General features: G+C 54.4%; 1 protein-coding gene and 1 non-coding gene across 2 annotated transcripts in view; both read left to right on the top strand.

Moving 5' to 3' along the window:
* GPA33 (glycoprotein A33) overlaps positions 1-7,163 on the top strand; it is a 41,381-nt gene extending 34,218 nt beyond the window's left edge. The window contains exons 6-8 of the mRNA XM_036343807.1: positions 5,500-5,619; positions 6,223-6,346; positions 6,683-7,163. Coding sequence (XP_036199700.1) covers positions 5,500-5,619; positions 6,223-6,346; positions 6,683-6,794 — 356 coding nt within the window. The 3' untranslated portion in view covers positions 6,795-7,163. The remainder of the gene's footprint in view (positions 1-5,499; positions 5,620-6,222; positions 6,347-6,682) is intronic.
* A 7,921-nt stretch (positions 7,164-15,084) lies between these two features.
* LOC118673840 lies at positions 15,085-15,214 on the top strand. The gene has a single exon (XR_004973506.1).
* The last annotated feature ends 5,294 nt before the right edge of the window (positions 15,215-20,508 follow it).

The raw sequence follows: 20,508 nt of genomic DNA, 5'->3' as shown, positions 1-20,508 counted from the left end.
AGGTGTGTGTGGGGGGTAGGCACATGCAGGGTAGGTGTGTGTGGGGGGTAGGTACCTGCAGGGTAGGTGTGTGTGGGGGGTAGGTACCTGCAGGGTAGGTGTGTGTGGGGGGTAGGCACATGCAGGGTGGTGTGTGTGGGGGGTAGGCACCTGCAGGGTAGGTGTGTGTGGGGGGTAGGCACATGCAGGGTAGGTGTGTGGGGGGGTAGGCACATGCAGGGTAGGTGGTATCTGGAAAAGTCGGATGGGAGGGCAGCAGCCGCCAGCCCGTGAGCCGCATGAGTGCCGGCTGGGGCTCCCGTTTAACCGGGATGAACCTGCCACTCCACCCTTCACTCGTTTGGGGCAAAACAAGAACTTCTTAAAAGTAATGAAAGGACAGAACTGCGGGAACCCCTCGCTCTAATGTGAAATGGAAGCTGTGGTGTGGACTCAGCAAGCTTCCAGTTTGGGCCCCACTTCTGCTGGCAGGCCTGCTCTGGGCGCGTCTGGAGTTCCTGCTGGCACCGGGCAGCCTCCCCTGGCCGGTGGCCTCCCCTCTCTGGCTGGGAACGGGACTCCGCAGCGGTCACCGCGGTCTGCCATGGCCACTGCTCAGTCTGCCCTTCGGGCAGCACAGTGTGCGCAGCGGGTCCAGGTCCACAAGTCTTCCACCCAGTGGCGCTGCCACAGAGGACGCAGAGGCCAGCAAGGCGGCGTCTGGAGGAGGCCCTGGAGCGGGCAGCACAGCACGTGGCTGACAGCACGGCGCGCTGTGCGACCTTGGCAAGCGTCTCAGCCTCTCTGTGCTGTAGCTTCTGCATGAAACATGGGCATTTTGCTAGTGTTCAGTGCACAGGATTGCTGTGAAGGTTAAATAAACGCACCGGGGAAGCACGGAGTGCCTGGCACAGTGGCTCTCAACCTTGGCCGCACATTAATTAGAAGCACCTGGGAATCTTTTTAAAATCCTGATTTCTGGACCTCATCCTCCAGAAATTCTGTTTCCTTGTTATGGGGTGGGGCCACAACATTAGCAACAAAGAAACAGAATTTCCGGAGGATGAGGCCCAGAAATCAGGATTTTAAAAAGATTCCCAGGTGCTTCTAATGTGCAGCCGAGGCTGAGAACCACTGGCCTGGCGGCTATGAGCGCTTGGCGCTGCTGTGGGCTGGGGCCTTGAGGAGGAGCAGCCAGGCCGGCCGCAGGGCACAGAGCTGGGGGGTGGCAAGGCGCAGGGAGCATGCTCGGAAGGACGGGGACAGCACTGAAAGGGGCCCGTGCACTGGGAGGGGGGCTGCCTGGGCCCGGGAGGCCACCTGCTCCTTCTGAGGCGCCCCAAATGGGCACCCCATTCACAGTTCTCCTGCCTCCAACAGAAAAGCCCCTCTGGTTGTCAGAAGCCAGAACTTCATTCTTCTCTCGTAAGCCCCAAGGGGAGAGCCGAGGACACGAGGAGGTTAAGGGAAGTGCACTTGCCCGCTTCTGAAAGCTTCACCTGCCAGTCAGACTCGGGACCTGGGAGTGACAGGGAGGAGTGGGCTGGCGGGGTGCCAACAGGAGCGGCGCCTGGTGCCGGGCTGTGGTGGGTGGCGTTCCCGCCTCAGAGCCGTGCAGAGCCTGTCCCGCTGCTTCCTGCGGGGCCAGACGAAACCCGTTTCTCACATAAGCATTTCAGGCCACGGTGGACGACAGAGCAGGGCTCCCCTGCCCAGGTTAGAGACGGCTTCCTTTGGCGGAGCCGGCAGGGAGGGCGGGGAAGCTGGGATCAGCACACGAGACGGGGTCCTGACTCTCCACCTGCTGTAGTCCCGCCCGGCCTTGTTCCATCGCCCTCCCCGAAGGCTGTGAGGAGGGCACGAGGAGAGCCCGTGTCGGGTACCTCTGAACATGCTCTGTAAGCCAGGGTGCCACGCACGGAAGGAGCGGGAATTTGATATCCAGGAGGGAGGGAGGGAGAGAGGGAGGGAGGGGGGGCGGTTCTGGGGGCTGGAGCACTACAGGGAGGAAGTTGAGGGGTGGGCGTGGGCCCTGCTCCCAGCAGCCAGGGAAGATCATGGAGGCCAGAGGCAGCAGCCAAGCTGTGGACAGGAAAGTTAACTCTTGTCAACTGACTTCAGTGCCCTGGAGACCAGGCTGCTCAGCGGAGCCGCTGTCCTGTGCGTTTCCCATCTTGACCACAAGGGGTCACCATTGCAGCAGAAACAGCTTCAGAGCGATCAGGTCCTTTCCAGAAAGGGGGTTTGGGGAGCCCCGAGTGGGAATCAGAGCAGGTCTCCGCCCCGGGTGTGCACTGGGCAGCCGCCAATGCCCACTGTTTGCTTGAGGAGCCGGGGAGGGGTGCTGACTCGAGTAGGAAGCCCGGGTCCGTGCCCCAAACAAGCCTTCCCTCCATCCCCGCGCTGTGCACCGAGCGCAGCCCCAGCTCCAGCCGCTCAGGCAGGGAACCTGATTCGCCTGGAAGTATGTCCAGGTCGTAGAGCATTTCCCAAAGTGGGTTCCTTCAAGTTGCCTCTTTTTAAAAATCCCATTAGTTTAGAAAATGAGACCATTACACCCTCGCCACCCAGTGCTCATTAGCATATCAGAAGCTACGAGAGTTCTGTTGTTAAAAAAAAAATTTGCCCTTAACTCTGATTTCTAAACCCGTTCTAGTCATGGTCTCTTCAGTATGTGAGCATCGCATGAGCCGTATTCCAGAGAGCACCCCGAGCTGTGGGCGCCCAGAGTTTTAGGGGAATGAGCACAGGGAACACCCGCTGCTATTCCAGCTGGTGGGAGCAAGGGTGGTTTTCATCTTATTCTGCTCCTCGCGGAACTCCGCGACCCTGCGGGGCGATCACACTCCCTTCTATAAACTCCACGGCAGCCACTGGGGGCTCCGGTCCCTGCCGCCCCCGCTGCGCCGTCTGTCTTCCCTGGGAAATGGGGGCCTCGCCGCCTGCTTGGACCTGAAGCAGGATGTTTGCTAACGGCTCGTCATTTCGTAGTTTTGTGACTTCAGGAGAGTCAGTCGCTTCAGCAGAACCAGGGACCTCCTCCCTGAGGAAGCGCATTGATGGTTCGTCCAGACCCAGGAATACAATCTGGCGAGAGTGGCACGGGCGGGGGAGGCTGGCGCCAGGGCAGGGCAGGCGGCAGGCTGGAGGGGGGCAGGACCAGGCCCGGTCCGGGGACCGCGCTGCGGAGTCTGGACTCCTTACTGGAGACCACGGCCGCCCCTGGGATGTCTGGCGGCGGCGGGCGGTCCTATTTGCATGTAGGCCGTCCCCTCAGGACGGAGTGCGCCCTCCTGGTGGCAGCAGGGCCACACAGGCTAGTTCTGCCACAGGGGAGAGGACGAAGGCCTCCTGACCCTCCTCTCAAAACCGCAGTCACAGCAGAGCGTCTCAGAGGACAGGACATACAAATACAGTGACACCCGCTCTCCTCCCAAGGTGCACACACACAGGGCCGGGACTCGGCAGGAAGGCCGCTCCTGAGCACATTCGGGCCTCCCCTGAGTTCAGGCGGGTCGGGTAGCACTCCCCCCTCCCCTCACCCTGACACGAAGCTGCGGCTCCCACAGTTAAATGGCCACGGAAGGGTGGACAGTGAAGAGTCGAGACAGACAGCTGCCCCCCACCCTCCTCCCAGATACACACACTTATACACACTCATACACCACACACACTCACATATACACACTCACATATACACATACACACTAACACACTGCATACACTCACAAACCACACACACTCACTTACACACACTCACATATACACACTCACACACCACACATACTCACATATACACACTCACATATACACATACACACTAACACACTGCATACACCCACATAACACACACATTCACATATACACACACACCACACATACATATACACATATACACCAACACACTGCATACACTCACATACCACACACACTCACATATACACAATCACACACTCACATCTACACATTAACACGCCACATACATCCACATATACACACTCACACAACACACACTCACATATACATGCATACACACATCTACACACACCATACACTCATAATTACACATGTATATTCACATACATACTCACACATCCAAACTCCACATACACTTACATATATACACATATACTCACATTCACACAATACAAACACTCATGTACACACTCACATTATATGCATACACACTCACACACTCACATATATAAACTCATGATTACACCACCTTCGCACACCACACATACACACAAACACCACACACACATATACACACACACTCTCACTCACACTCACATATACACATACACGCTCACATACACACTCACATATATAGATATACACACACACCACACACTCACACTCATGTATACACACTCATGAACACATCAGACACACACCACACTCACATATACACACACATACACACACACACACGTGCTCACATACTGATTTCTAAAGCTTCCTCCACACGAGTCCCAGCTACGGGTTCAGTTTCTGAAGGTCATGGAGGGGGTCATAGTGACGCCTCATCAGAATTTTCAGGTGGCGCGTGTGTACAGGGTGTGTCCAGAGCGCCCGCCAGTCGGGCCTTCTGTGTGGGCCTGAGTGACCGGCGCCTCGGCTGATGCCCACCGTGTCCGCGAGGCAGGCACCGCGCTCAGAAATAAGGAAACCGAGGCGCAGTGAAGCTGTTGCCGCCCAGGGCCACACCGTGAGTAAGCGCACGCTGCCCGCAGCGCCCACTGCGCGGGAGCCGGCCCGGCCTGCAGCTGCCGGGCTCCTCCGGCCCAGGCCCCGGCCTGCAGCTGCGGGGCTCCTCCGGCCCAGGCCCCGGCCTGCAGCTGCGGGGCTCCTCCGGCCCAGGCCCCGGCCTGCAGCTGCCGGGCTTCCCCGGCCCAGGCCCCGGCCTGCAGCTGCGGGGCTCCTCCGGCCCAGGCCCCGGCCTGCAGCTGCCGGGCTTCCCCGGCCCAGGCCCCGGCCTGCAGCTGCGGGGCTCCTCCGGGCCCAGGCCCCGGCCTGCAGCTGCGGGGCTCCTCCGGGCCCAGGCCCCGGCCTGCAGCTGCGGGGCTCCTCCGGCCCAGGCCCCGGCCTGCAGCTGCCGGGCTTCCCCGGCCCAGGCCCCGGCCTGCAGCTGCCGGGCTTCCCCGGCCCAGGCCCCGGCCTGCAGCTGCGGGGCTCCTCCGGGCCCAGGCCCCGGCCTGCAGCTGCGGGGCTCCTCCGGGCCCAGGCGAGGCCGGCCTGCAGCTGCGGGGCTCCTCCGGCCCAGGCCCCGGCCTGCAGCTGCGGGGCTCCTCCGGGCCCAGGCCCCGGCCTGCAGCTGCCGGGCTTCTCCGCGCCCAGGCCCCGGCCTGCAGCTGCCGGGCTTCTCCGCGCCCAGGCCCCGGCCTGCAGCTGCCGGGCTTCTCCGGGCCCAGGCCCCGGCCTGCAGCTGCGGGGCTCCTCCGGGCCCAGGCCCCGGCCTGCAGCTGCGCCCGCTTCCCCTCCGCCTGGCGCCTGCTCACGCCGGGCCTTCCCTCCCAGGCGCGGGGCACACCCTGACGCTGAAGAACATCTCCACGGACATGTCCGGCTACTACGTCTGCACCTCCAGCAACGAGGTGGGGACCGAGTCCTGCAACATCACCCTGACCGTCAGGCCTCGTAAGAGCAGCCGAGTGTGGGGGCGGGGAGGGGAGGTGCCGCTGCCGGGGCCGGTGGCCGGTGGCTGGGGGGGGGGGGGGGGGGGGAGCGGCCGCCAGACGCCCTGCACAGCCCACTGCCTGGAGGCCAGTCCAGCTCCCTTGCTTCTTTGGAAGCAGCGCCCAGGACGCTGGTGCCTGGAGACCTGCCCAGCCAGTGGCCGGGCGGCACCAGAGCTGCCGTGGTCCGGGCCCCATCCTTTGGGGTGGGCCACTCCCAGCTCAGGTAGAGCTGGAGGAGGACTGCCTCACTGACGCTGAGGACTCCGGGCCCGGGGAGCACAGGGAGGCGGCCACAGAGCCAGGGCCATCGTCCTTGTCCTGTCCGCGTCTCCATGCGGAAGAGCATCCCCAGTCCTGGCTGGCGCTCCCACCAGGCCAGGCCTCACGGTGCCCCCAGGCTGCTCCCTGGGCTGGAGGACCGGGATCCCAGGGGTGAGGGGGCAGGGGTGGGGGTGGAGGGACTGGGACCCTGGCTGTGGGGCCTCCCGGGGTGCTCAGCCCTCCAGCTGGGCCCCGTCCGGCTCGCTGGGCTCGGGCAGTGCAGCTGCTCGGTCCCTTGCAGCCTCCATGAACGTGGCCCTGTACGCGGGCATCGCGGGCGGCGTGGTGGCGGCCCTCATCATCATAGGCGTCCTGGTCTATTGCTGCTGCTGCCGGGAGAAGGGCGAAGAGGAGGAGACCAGGCCGTGAGTGTGGGCCGCCAGCGGCACGGTCTGGGCAGGTGGGGAAGGTGGCCCCAGCTCCTCACACCGGGACAGCTGTCGTTTTTATCAGCACAGCAGCCCCAGACCTGGCCAAGGCCCGTGGATCTCAGGACAGGGCTGCCGGTGGGGGCCAGGGCCCAGTGTGGCCAGAACCTTTGTCCCTGGCGGGTCCCTCAGCTCACGGGAGGAACAAGCCTGGGCCCCTTCCTGTCCTCTCTGAGCCCGCCCTTCGGCCAGGGGCACTGGGTGGGGCTGGCAGGCCCTGAGGGGCACTGCCCGGCTCTGGGGCACACCTTCCCTCTGTCCTCACGGCCGCAGGAATCGGTCCATCTACCGGGAGCCTCCAGAGCAGCTGAAGGAACTGCCCAGAGGGCGGGAAGAGGAGGACGACTCCAGGCGCCAGTCCTCTGACTATGCTGCCCACGTGTGACCGGGGCCTGCTGCAGGGCGGGCAGGGGCAGCGGTTCTGTCCCGCCCACCACCACCCCTGCTCCAGCCGCTTTCCTAACACCCTGCCCTCCCCTCCCCCCCCGAGCAGCACTGATGGTGCTTCCTCCCCATGGCAGCCAGAGGCCCTGGCTTAGCCTGATGAGCCGATGCCACCTGCCAAGTGAGCCCTCCCACTGCCATTCCCGGCTCCCAGGGGCCAGGCCGCAGCCTCCATCTTCCTCCAGCCGGTGGGACAGCAGGGGCTGCCCGCTGACGATGTGCTGGGCTGCATATCTGGCGCCTTGGCCAGACGGGTCATGCTGTGCTGTCTGTTCCTAGAACACACAGATAGGAAGGTACTGACATCAGGCCAGGCCTTGAGATATGGTCTCATGGCCCCTTCCCAGCAGGCAGGCCTTCTTTCTCAGAAGGCCCGGGAGTCTCATTCCAAATTTGGGAGACAAAGGACTGGAAAAAGTACAAATAAATAGAGTTTCCTCCATATTGGGGGGCCCAGAATTTGAAAGACACATTTTCTCTGGGCCTCCACAGAATTTAATAATAAAATGTAACTCTTGCAGTCGGCGCTGCAGTTCAGCCTCTGCTTCGGCAGGGTGCTGTAACTGTAGTCAGCTGGCCAGCTTAATAAAGGCTCTTAAATTTAAATTCTGAGTCGGTGGTCTATCTCGCTGAGTGAACCCATAACAACGGAGGGTTAGTACATTTTTGGTGAATGAATGAAAGAATAAGTGCACACACGAAGGCCCCCCATTATTTACCCAGCTTCCGTGTACACCCCGTGCTTGGGGCCCTGGCCTGGCCATGAGCTCTCCTTCCAGCCTCATCATCCGCAGGTTCCCTGCACCTCAGACACTCCCGCGAGGGCCACCTCCAGCCCCTACCTCGCCCGCACGACTGCCCACTCGGTGCCTATCTCTGCCTGTCAGCATCCCAGCTGTGCCCCAGGCCCGTCTCACACCCCTGAATTCTATACCCTGCCCCAATGTCCCACCCGCACCCCCCACCCCCCACTCCCTGTGAGGTCTGTGCTCCTTGGCAGGGCTGGGCTCGGCCCTGCTTGTAGGCTGGCCCTGCCCCTCTCTGCTCTCCCTGACATGATGTGGACACAGAGGACTCGCATCTAAACCTCTGCTCATTTGGTGAATGGCCATGAGCTGATGTAAGTGAACACGCTGTTTGCAGCGGGCAGGATTCACCCGTCATGGTGACTCCTTGGAAGGCCGGAGTCACTGCCTGTCCCCTCTGCTTCCCCTCCCAAGCCCCGCCCTGCCCCGCCCCGCCCTGCCCGCTCCTGGCAGCTGCTGGCTCTGCTGGGCCCCCACAGCCTCGCCCGCTGGTGGCTGTCCTTCCCCTGAGAGCCCCCTGCAGTGTGCCTGCCCGGCCTCCTGGCGGTGGCCCATCTCACCCACATGCTGTTTACTATGAAATAAACATGGTCTTTTCTGGATGATCAGAAAAGCAACTTTTAAAATCTGCTGTCCATTTGTGATTTACAAAACAGACCTTTCATATATTTGGTTAAGTTCTTTGCTTCATTCAAAATGCTGTCAACAATGATAAAGTTGTCAGTAGATTTCGATGTGAATTTCAATGCGGATTTCAGTGTGAATTCCGGTGTGGATTTGATGTGGATTTCGGTGTGGATTTTGGTGTGAATTTGATATGGATTTCTGTGGATTTTGGTGTAGATTTTGATGTGGATTTTGGTGTGGATTTTAATGTGGATTTTGGTGTTGATTTCAATGTGGATTTGATGTGGATTTTGGTGTGGATTTTGATGTGGATTTCGATGTGGATTTTGGTGTGGATTTGATGTGGATTTTGGTGTGGATTTCGATGTGAATTTTGGTGTGGATTTGATGTGGATTTTGGTGTGGATTTGATATGGATTTTGGTGTGGATTTTGGTGTAGATTTTGATGTGGATTTTGGTGTGGATTTTGGTGTGGATTTGATGTAGATTTTGGTGTGGATTTGATGTGGATTTTGGTGTGGATTTTGGTGTGGATTTGATGTGGATTTCAGTGTGGATTTCGGTGTGGATTTCGGTGTGGATTTCGATGTGGATTTGATGTGGATTTCGGTGTGGATTTCAATGTGGATTTTGGTGTGGATTTGATGTGGATTTCGATGTGGATTTGATGTGGATTTTGGTGTGGATTTTGATGTGGATTTCGATGCGGATTTTGGTGTGGATTTGATATGGATTTCGGTGTGGATTTTGGTGTAGATTTTGATGTGGATTTTGGTGTGGATTTGGTGTGGAATTTGGTGTGGATTTGATATGGATTTCGGTGTGGATTTCAATGTGGATTTTGGTGTGGATTTTGGTGTGGATTTGATGTGGATTTTGGTGTGAATTTTGGTGTGGATTTTGGTGTGGATTTGATGTGGATTTTGGTGTGGATTTGATGTGGATTTTGGTGTGGATTTTGATGTGGATTTCGATGTGGATTTTGGTGTGGATTTGATGTGGATTTTGGTGTGGATTTTTGGTGTGGATTTGATGTGGATTTGGTGTGGATTTGGTTCCCACGAGGGTGGAGCTTGCGTCTGTGCACCTGTGCCCACCTCCCACAGGCCTCTTCTGTTTCCTTGGTGACGGGCCAGGCAAGGGCAGCCGAGGGCCAGATTCTGGGAGTCCCACTGTGTGTGCCAGGACAGGACCACAGGGTGGGGAGCCAGTAGGCCTGGGAGTCAGCTTCAAGGAAGAGGTGACCTGCTCTCGCTGTGAAGCCCGAAGCGGCGCCCCTCAGAGTGGGCGAAGAAGCCGCCTCGTGCCACAGCCGTCGGAGAGGAGCAGAGCAGAGAGCCTCTTACCCTGGTGCTCGCTCCAGTTAGCTCTTGACTCTGACATTGTCTCTCCTGCCTCACGTTCAAGGTCCTCTCCTCCACGCCCCTTCCTGTGGTCCCTGTGTCCTGCTGTCCTAGCACCTGTCACAAGTACATCACTACCCTGGTCGGTTTCAGCCTCAGATCTTATTTGTGGTCTGGCACGTGTTGACGCTGGATAGATGTTTGTTGAATGAATAATGTTTGGCGCCACTTCTGCAGATGCTCAAGGCCCCCTCCTAATCCTCTTGATGCTCTGAAGTTGCAGGCTCTCTTACAATCCAAGTTAGTCCAGCAATAGACTTCCTAGGCGGGTGGCCAGGCGTTCCTTCCCCGTGCGTGGTTTCCCACTGACGGTTCATAGACCTCTGGTGTTTGAGGGCTACGCTGGCCGAGGGAGCATTACTGGACACTGGTCAGGCACCGACAGTCGCTCAGACAACCCTCGGGTAGTGTGGTGAGCTAGCCACTCTTCGGGTCTTCCTGCAGCTGCTTCTGTGCACACTGAGCAGCACTGGCCTTCCAGGGCAGAGTCACAGGAACCAACCTCAGAGAGCCTGATGCACACCAGCAGCATCACTCCAAGAGCTGCTCTGCACCAGCCGCTGCTCTGAGCATGCTCCACGGAACATCTGACAATCCGTGCTGCAGGTCTGTGACACGGGCTGTTATTATGTCCATTTTACAGATGAGGAAGCTGAGGCTCAGCAATTGGAGCATATTAATAGGCACAGAATTTCAATTGGGTATTTCCAGCTGTCAAGTAGACCAGGCATTCTCCCCCCAGGGCCCCCAGCTGCTTGCTGGGTGTGAGTCAGAACAAGGGAAGTCAGAACAAGCCTCCTCTCTGCAGCAGTGGAGCCAGGCGTCACCTGTGGGCATTCTGAAAGGGTCATTGGCTTCAGCCCCACCCTGGAGGTTCCGGCCCTGGGCACCTGCACAGGTGATGCCTGGTCCCTGTGAGGAAGCGCTGTCCTTGGGAAAGGCCACTCGCAGGACACCCAGCTGCTGTGACCAAGTGTGCTCACTGAGATTGCCTGCTCCCTGGCCGGTTTCCAGAAAGGCCTTCCCTCCCTCCTTGTGTCACAGATGAGGAGACGGAGCTCAGGGAGTGAAGTCACCCGGGTTCACAGCTGGTCAGTGTCAGAATAAGACACCGCGTCAGTTCTGACGCTGCTGGCACATTCGCTCCTGGCCTTGTGGATGCAGAGGGCACTGAGTGGGGAGAAGGCAGGCGTGGAGACAGAGTTAGGGAGTTTTTGTTTGTTTATTTTAAATGTGTATGTGAATGTTATTACCCAACATAGGCATTTCAGATGTAACACTATACGTGCATTTCTCTTGCATTCTGCAAACACCAGCTAAAAATAATGGGACTTGCGGGAAAATGGGGATTGGAGGAAGACCGTCTAAAGCCAATGGAGCTTTGTAACCAGATCACTTGAAAACATTAACAATCCTGGTGAGCATCCAGGTGGCGTTAAACCCCGGTGGCGACAGAAGGGCGGGGAGCGACAGGGCTGGTGACGTCAGGCTGCTGCTGACCTGACCGAAGCACTTTCCGGCTTCTCCTGGACGCATGGGAACTGCCAGCCTCGCTGCTCTGGTGCTTTGGGGTTGTTGTGGCGTCATGTAAGGTCGGGGTGATGTGAGCACAAGCCTGCAAGGCCACACCGTCTAGCTGAGGCCAAGAGGCTCCTCAGTGCCCTCGGGCGGGGCCCCTGGAGCAGGGATGCGGCCAAGGGAGGGGCCAGGTCCTGCGTGGAACTGAGTGGGACTCGGGAGATCTCACCCGCGGCTCCACACACGTGTCCATTGCTTATTTCTGGGATCCTCCCTTCAATATTTCTGGGCCTCGGTGGCCGTGGGTAACAGTCCACGGGAAGTGGAGCTGGACCGGGAGGGGGGCTGCTGTACTTAGTTTTAATCTTTTATGTACAGTATTTTAGGAATCCACCTCAATCCTTTTGAAAAAAAGATGAGCTTGGTTAGCAATAAATAAGAATCATAGCAACAGCTGTTGCTATGGGCCGGTCCAGCTCTCCCAGGGCCTCGGGAAGGAGCGGAGCGCCCGGACCTGGGCGGTCGGGACGCGGGAGGAGAACTGGGCAGACTGAGCAGAGCCCCGGCAGGTGCGGACGAGCCGGGAGGGCCACGGCCACAGAAATCTTCCCCTCAGAGGACTTCGCACAAACCCACCAGGCACCTTCCTCACGGAATCAGCACGCGGCAGCCGCCGTGGGAGTCCTCACGGAGCACGGCTCACTCAGCGTGACAATCTTTCTTTTTCTGAATGAAGAGAGACAAGCCTGTCTGTTTCCACCTAAAGATCCCCCCCACATTCCCAGGGGCCTCGACAGGCACCTGTCCGCCTCGTCTCCCCAGGTGAAGGAGCTTCCCGACTCCGCTGGGAGCACCTGGACATGCGGACCTCCAGGGAGCGGGAGCCAGTGGCATCTGCATCGCGGGGCACCTGCGGCAGGAAGTGGCATCTGCATCGCGGGGCACCTGCGGCAGGAAGTGGCATCTGCATCGCGGGGCACCTGCGGCAGGAAGTGGCATCAGCGTCGCGGGGCGGGTGTGGGTTCCTGCAGGGACACCTGGCTCAGCACGGACTCCTGTCCCTCCCTCCCCTGCGGGCCCTCAGGACCAGAGGTGCTTTTGAGCTTCCCTTCGTGCTGCCCGGGGAGAGGTGGGCTTGCTGTGCCGGCGGCAATTATTTCATCTCGCTCCAAAAATGAAATAATTCGCTGCAGCTGCCTCCGAGCAGGAGCGCTAAGAGGTGCACTCAGCGCCTCGTCTCCCCCGCATCCAGGAAGAGGCTTCAAAGAACCAGTGGAAACACAAATTGAGCAACTTTCTAGAAAAATCAGCCTCCGTGAATCACAGCCAGTGGGGTTCCTATGTAAACGCCGGTGCTTTGTACCACATGTTCGAGGTCACCAGGGGCCAGGGGTGGAGGTGCTGAGCTTCAGGAAGCAAATGCAGACACGGCCCATGGCAATCGTCAGAGCCACACTCCCAGCCAGGTGGTCACAGGAGCCCCGTTTACAGACAAAGAAACTGAGGCTCAGGGTCAGGCAGCTGGTTAAGTGACAGAACTGAAGCCCCAAACCAGGTCTAACTACTTAAGTCCTGGGCTTTATTTTAGAACTTCTCCTTTCAGAGAGAGAGAGAGAGACCCAGACCCCCAAAAAAGTGTCCGTTGCTTAAGTACAGTTCCACACTCCATGTAAGTACAGCTCTACACCCTGTGTAAGGATAGTTGTACACTCCATGTAAGTACAGATCTATACCCCATGTAAGGACAGCTCCACACTCCATGTAATACAGTTCTATATACCATGTAAGGACAGCTCTACACCCTGTGTAAAGACAGTTCTACACCCCGTGTAAATGCAGTTCTACACTCCGTGTAAGGACAATTCTACACCCCGTGTAAGTGCAGTTCCACACTCCATGTAATACAGTTCTATACCCCATGTAAGGACAGCTCTACACCCCATGTAAGTGCAGTTGCAGTTCTACACCCCATGTAAGTGCAGTTGCAGTTCTACACCCCATGTAAGTGCAGTTCTACACTCCGTGTAAGGACAATTCTACACCCTGTGTAAGTGCAGTTCTACACCCCATATAGGTACAGTTCCACACTCCTTGTAATACAGTTCTATACCCTGTGTAAGGACAGCTCTACACCCCATGTAAGTGCAGTTGCAGTTCTACACCCCATGTAAGTGCAGTTGCAGTTCTACACCCCATGTAAGTGCAGTTCTACACTCTGTGTAAGTGTAATTCTATACCCCATGTAAGTAGAATTCTACACCCCGTGTAAGGACAGCTCTACACCCCATGTAAGTGCCATTCTATATCCCGTGTAAATGCAGTTCTACATCCCAGGTAAGGATAGCTCTACACCCCATGTAAGTGCAGTTGCAGTTCTATACCCCATGTAAGTGCAGTTCTACACCCTGTGTAAGTACAGCTCTATGCTCATGTAAGTACAGCTCTACACCCCATGTAACGGCAGCTCTACACCCCATGTAAGGACAGCTCTATACCTGTGTATGTGCAGTTCTACACCCAGTGTTAAGTGCAGTTCTACACGTGGTGTAAGGACAGCAATACACTCCGTGAGCCTTAGCCTCCCCTTCAGGAAAACCTAAGTGGTTATCAGCTCAGAGCAGCCTTCCTTCTCTCCCACTGTTACTTTTCTCTTCCTGCTCCCACTTCTCTCTGACAGGCTTTCATTGTCTCCGTCCTGAAACTACAAACATCCTGCAGGCCCTTTGAACCAGCTCCATAACCCCGGAGAGCTCGGTGGGCGAGGGAGCAGCCACCAGGAACAGTGGCCACTGCCAGAGCTGCCCGAGGCCCCATTGAGAAAAGGGACCCAAAGTGGTCGTGTTGGCGTGGACTAGGCAGAGGGTTGGGGTTAGCAAGGGTTCCGGTTGTGCCTAATGATTAAAGAAAGGAAATGAGCAAAGCAGGCAAGAATGTGTGCGAGGGAGTGATTGCAACATGTGATCGTGGGCTTGGAATCTGGTCAGGAGCAGTGAAGACAGTGCGGTGGCAACAGAAGTGGTGACTGAATTGACCGGCTGTGGGTCCCAGTGATATAGGAGCATTGAACTCGGGGTGTCAGAGGGGCCCCAGAGCTATAGGAGCATTGAACTTGGGGTGTCAGAGGGGCCCCAGAGCTATAGGAGCATTGAACTTGGGGGGGCAGAGGGGTCCCAGAGCTATAGGAGCATTGAACTTGGGGTGTCAGAGGGGGCCCAGAGCTATAGGAGCATTGACCTTGGGGTGTCAGAGGGGTCCCAGAGCTATAGGAGCATTGGAGTGTCAGAGGGGTCCCAGAGCTATAGGAGCATTGAACTTGCGGTGTCAGAGGGGCCCCAGAGCTATAGGAGCATTGAACTTGGGGTGTCAGAGGGGTCCCAGAGCTATAGGAGCATTGAACTTGGGGTGTCAGAGGGGCCCCAGAGCTATAGGAGCATTGAACTTGGGGTGTCAGAGGGGTCCCAGAGCTATAGGAGCATTGAACTTGGGGTGTCAGAGGGGTCCCAGAGCTATAGGAGCATTGAACTTGGGGTGTCAGAGGGGTCCCAGAGCTATAGGAGCATTGAACTTGGGGTGTCAGAGGGGCCCCAGAACTATAGGAGCATTGAACTTGTCTGAAAATTGAGGAGTCTAAGAGCACTGATGGGCCTGGCGAAGGTCCAGGGCTGGTGTGCCAGGGAGTGGCTTCCTAAGGGCTTGTCCCTCCTTTGTGCCCTGTCCCCCTGGTAAAGGAGCTGTGCTTAACCCCATGTGTGCCAGCGGAGAAAGTGACGTTATTTTTCCAATGCGGGTACCAATGCTAGATGTGCTCTGGGCCCTGCTGGCGGACTTGCCTCTCAGCCCCTGGGAAGCCAAGTTTATTTACATTGCCATCCTCAGGGCCTCTTTTCCATGGGCCTGCAGGGGTTCTTATCCCCTCAGCCAGGGCTGGAGGCCAAGATCAACCCTTGAGGATTATTGTCGGGGCTGACACGAGCTGGGCAGCCTTGTTTTCCTACTTCAGACATTTAAAAATAAATAAAATAAATTGCCATCTCCGCCTGGCACCTCAAATGGAGAAAGGGGCTTTGTAGACTCTTCAAACTGTGAGGTGGTAGGTGAACCAGTGCTTAGGGTTGCAGGGTAAGTGCGGGGGTGGGGGTCCAGCTATGGCTGGACTAAAAGTTTGGTGTCTTGTTTTCCTTAAAGGAGAAGTGGGGAATGTCCAGCCCATGGGCCGTATAAGACCTCCAAAATCATTTGGTCTGGCCCTGCCAAGGCATTAGGGGTGAGTTAATTGTCTGACCAAATATAACAGGCTACTTTTAAAGATAATTTTATACGGCCCGTGGATGTTATAAATATCCAAATGGCCCTTGACTGAGAAAGGCTGCCCCCCTTCCTTAAAGGTAAGTACGGGTACATTTCGGCTCAGCAGCTGGCAAGACATCGAATGTGCACAACAGCACCCAGAACTCCCCTGCTTTCTCTTCTGAAATACAGTGGGGCCTTGACTTACGAGTTTAATTCGTTCGGAGACCGAGCTTGTTAAGGAGCTTGTTAACTCAAATTACTCTGTCAACTCAATGCAAAAAATAGGCAGACAGCTGGTATCTCAAAAAACTCGTTAGTTGGGACACTCGTAAGTCAAGGCCCCACTGTAGTTGTTTTGTTTTGTCTTTTAATGAACATAAGATAATAAAATTAACGTAGTCACGTGTTGTTTCTTTGGTAGTGCATTCTTTATTAGGTGTTCAAAAAATCCTAACGACCTCAGGATTTAAATTATCTTTAAAAGTAGCCTGTTATGTTTGGTCAGACTGTTAACTCATCCCTACTGCCTTAGCTGGGCCAGACAAAATGATTTTGCAGGCCTTCTACGGCCCATGGGCCAGACATTCCCCACCCGTGCTTTAAGGAAAACAAGACACCAAAATTCTTCTAAAATTTTAAGCAGCTTCCTTTTCACATTTAAATCCTTAAACCAAGTGGAATGGCTTTTTGTGACTAACGTGGGGCAGGGGTCCAATTTCAACTCTTCCCCTTTATGGACTTATAAGTTGTTATTGGACAGTTTTCTAAATAGTCCCATTGGTCTGAAATGTCACCCATCATGCATCACAGGGCCATAAGTGCAGGGTCTTTTGATTATCCCACTTGTTAGTCTGTCCGTCCTTACTCAGACTCTTCCCACCTTAATCATCACTATAGGCTTTATAATAAACTGAAGATGTTGGGGGGCAAGTCCCACCCCCTGACCATATTAACTTTCCATAAGCCTGTCCTGGCTTTTTCATGCCTTTCTATAATTAGCTTGTCAAGTACCACAAAAACTTAGTATTTTAATGAAATTGTTGATCTACAGATCCAGGGAGAATTGAATTATTTTAAATAAATCTTTATAATATTATAGGAATCTATTTAGGTCTTTGTTGTTTGTTCACTAAGTTTTATGATTTTCTGCATATAGGTCTTTTAAAATTTTTCATCAGATTTATTCTTTGGTACCTCAAGTATTTTGCTACTGCAAATGCTGAGTTCTTTTTTAAAATTGTTTTCTAAACCATTTATTGATGATGTATAGAAATGCATTTGATTTTTAACTGATCTTACAGCCAAATCTTGTTTCTACTTATTACCTGTAGATTTTTTGAGCTTTTGTGCAGACAACAATATCTGTGAATAGTGACAATTTTATTCCTTCCAAAGCCTTTGATTTTTTACTTCCATATGTTGTCCTTGCTAGATCTCCAGTAGTGCTGAGTGCCAGCAGCCACAGAGGGCGTTTTCTGTCTTGTTCCTAGTTTTAAAGGAAACGCTTTTTCAGTTTCCCATGGAGAATATTTGTGTAGAGTTTTTATAGATGCCTTTCATCAGGCAAAAGAGCTCATTCTATTTCTAGTTTGGTTTTTATCACAAATGGGTGTGGAATGTTGTCAAATGCTTCTTTCTCCATCCATTCTAGTAACACATTTTTCTTCCTTGAATCTATTGTGACAAATGACATTTGTACCTTTTTCTAATGCTAAATCACTCTTGCTTTCCTTAATAAATCCAGTTTGGACACAACTGATTACATATCCTATCTAATAAAAGAGAAACATGGTAATTGGCGTACGACCGCTACCCTTCCCATTGGCTAATCAGGGCGATATGCAAATTAACTGTCAGCCAAAATGGCAGCCGGCAGCCAGGCAGCTTGAAACTAACATGAGGCTTGCTTGCTTCAGTGACGGAGGACTCCAATGTTCCCGCCTGCCGCTGCAGGCCTCTGATCTGGCAGTTTGAAACATAGTTACAAAAATAGAAGCTAAACAAAACCCCAGAAACCAGATTTCAGCTAGCCGGGATCTCAGACCTGGAGTTGATACAGAGTTTCGATTGTAGAACCTAAACAAACCCGATACCTGCTTTCAGGAGCGGAGGCCTAAGAGCTGGAGCCTCAGAGCTAAAGCTGGCTCAGAATAAAAAAGAAAAAAGAAAAAAAGGAGCAGTTGGGAGCTTCAGTCCCAGCCTGAAAACAGCCCTCAGCCCCTCACCCAGACTGGCCAGGCACCCCAGTGGGGACCCCCACCCTGAAGGGTGTGTGACCAGCTGCAAACAGCCATCATCCCTTCATCCAGGTTGGCCAGGCACCCCAGTGGGGACCCCCACCCTGATCCGGGACACCCTTCAGGGCAAACCAGCCAGCCCCCACCCATGCACCAGGCCTCTATCCTATATAGTAAAAGGGTAATATGCCTCCCAGCACCGGGATCAGCGGAGCTGTGAGGTCTCCCGGCACCGGGATCAGCATGACAGGGGGCAGCGCCCAAACCCCCTGATCGCCCTGTGGCTCTGTGTGACAGGGGGCGGGGCCACAACCTTTCTATCGGCCCTGCTCTGTTCCTGACAGGGGAAGGCTCCCCAACCCCCTGATCGGCCCTGCTCTGTGCCTGATGGGGGGAGCTCCCCAACCTCCTGATCGCCCTGCGGCTCTGTATGTGACAGGGCGCAGCGCCCCAACCCCCCCACCCCACAGGCCCTGCTGTGTGTGTGACGGGGTAGAGCCATAACCTCCCCATCGGCCCTGCCCTGAGTGTGAGAGTGGCGGCACCCCAACCCCCTGATCGGCCCTGCTCTGTGTGGGTGATAGAGGGCGGCGCCCCAACCCCCCTACCCCACGGGCCCTGCTCTGTGTGTGATGGGGTAGAACCACAACCTCCCCATCAGCCCTGCCCTGAGTGTGACAGTGGCGGCACCCCAAACCCCTGATCCGCCCTGCTCTGTGTGTGACAGGGGGCGGCGCCCCAACTCCCCTATTGGCCCTACTCTGTGACAGGGGGGAGCTCAACCCCCTGATGCACCCTGCTCTGTGCGTGACAGGGGGGAGGTCCCCAACCCCCTGATGGGCCCTGCTCTGTGCGTGACAGGGGGGAGGTCCCCAACCCCCTGATCGACCCTGCTCTGTGCGTGACGGGGTGGTGCCGCAACCTCCCCATCGACCCTGCCTTGAGTGTGACAGGGGGCGGTGCCCCAACCCCCCAATCGGCCCTACCCTGAGCATGACTGAGGGTGGCATCGCAACCTCCCAATCCGCCCTGCTCTGTGCATGACAGGGGGTGGTGCCCCAACTCCCCAATCAGCCCTGCTCTGAGCCCGACCAGGGGCTGCACCTAGGGATTGGGCCTGCCCTCTGCCACCTGGGAGCCGGCCTAAGCCAGCAGAACGTTATCTCCCGAGGGGTCCCAGACTGGGAAAGGGCATAGGCCGGGCTGAAGGACCCCCCCCCCCCCCGAGTGCACAAATTTTTGTGCACCGGGCCTCTAGTTTTTATATATTGGAAAGATAGCCTTTGAAAGTTTAGAAGAATTCACCTGTTAAACCAAGTGCTGAACGCAGGTTAAATTTAATGCTCAATTTATCTGTTACTGAAGATGCAGACTTTCTATTTCTTCTCGAGGCACTCCTAGCACATTATGTTCCTAGGAATTTGTTTCCAGTTCAGTTTCACGTTTATTGGTATGAATGCTCATAGAATTACTTCTTTAATTTCAGCTGTTCTAGTCTGTGCCATTTTTTTTTTTTTTTAAATCCTCACCAGAGGATACTTTTTCCGTTGATTTTTAGAGAGCGTGGAAGCGAGGGAGGAGGAGGGGAGAAACATCGATAGGGTGCCTCCCACATGCACCCAGTGGCTTGGGCCATGGTTTGTGCCTTCTCTCCTTTTTGCTTGCTTCCTCTCATTGGAGTTTTTATCTACTTCACAGCTTAGGCTTTGTGGAACCCCCCTTTTGTTCTTTTTCTATTTGATGTTTACTCCTCATTTTCTCCTTCCTTCCACTTTTCATGGGTTTATTGTTCTTTTTCTAACTTAACACACTGCGGACCAGTAGTTTTAATGCTAGCTTTTACCCAGTGGCCAGGTAAGTTTCTACTGAACAAGTACAAACAACGTTTTACATAAATGTTAAAGGCACGCTTTAAAATTAAATACCCATTGCATTTTGAAATTATTATATTTTCTTACAAGCTAATATCTCTTTAAAGTATCATACTTTGTAAAACACTGTAATATGAAGAATTCTCGTGATCCGTCAGCAATGTGTTAAAAACTGTTTTTTTGTAGTTGGCAGGAAATATATGTTTCCAATTTTTTTCTAACTTCCTAAAATGTGTATTTGATGCTTTTTGTCCAATATTACTATTTAAAGCTGTGGTTTTCCCTTCGTGTTCCTAAAGTGTTACATAGTGTTTATTATTCAATTGTTTTGCAGAATTTTTACTATCATTTTGTTATAAGTTGGCTTATTTCATTGACTTCCATATAAATAGGGTTTAAAAATTTATTTTTAAATTATACATTAACTGAATAGAAAAAGAACATGACTTGTCAATTCCTTAAAATATATTGAGTCTTGTTTTATGGTTTGGCACATTACCATTTAAAAGCACATATATTTCATGTGTGTTTGAAATGACTGTAGTGAACAAATTGGTTCAAATTTGTTAATTTAAATTTTCAGGCATTTACTGATTTTTAGTTTGCTTATCAATAAAAGACTGTTTAAATCTTTCAGCTTGATGATAATTTGTCTATTTCTCCGTAAGCTCTATTACTTCTTTCTTTGCATTTATGCAAGTATTACATTAGGTTTACAAAAGAAAAAGTCATTGATTTAACCAGGAAATATGCAAAAGTCTGAGAGGATGTGAGCAGTTGAGTCAGCCATGCGCAGGGCACACAGACTCTGAGGTGCCGGCGGGGGGGCAGGGGATGGGGGTAGTGAAGAGAGCTCCATGCTCAAGTGGACCTGGCGTTTGGTCACTTTCTAGCCTTGTGAT

Source organism: Myotis myotis, unplaced genomic scaffold (genome assembly GCF_014108235.1).
Source record: "Myotis myotis isolate mMyoMyo1 unplaced genomic scaffold, mMyoMyo1.p scaffold_m19_p_18, whole genome shotgun sequence".
Taxonomy (NCBI): domain Eukaryota; kingdom Metazoa; phylum Chordata; class Mammalia; order Chiroptera; family Vespertilionidae; genus Myotis; species Myotis myotis.
This window is presented reverse-complemented; position numbering and strand designations above follow the sequence as displayed.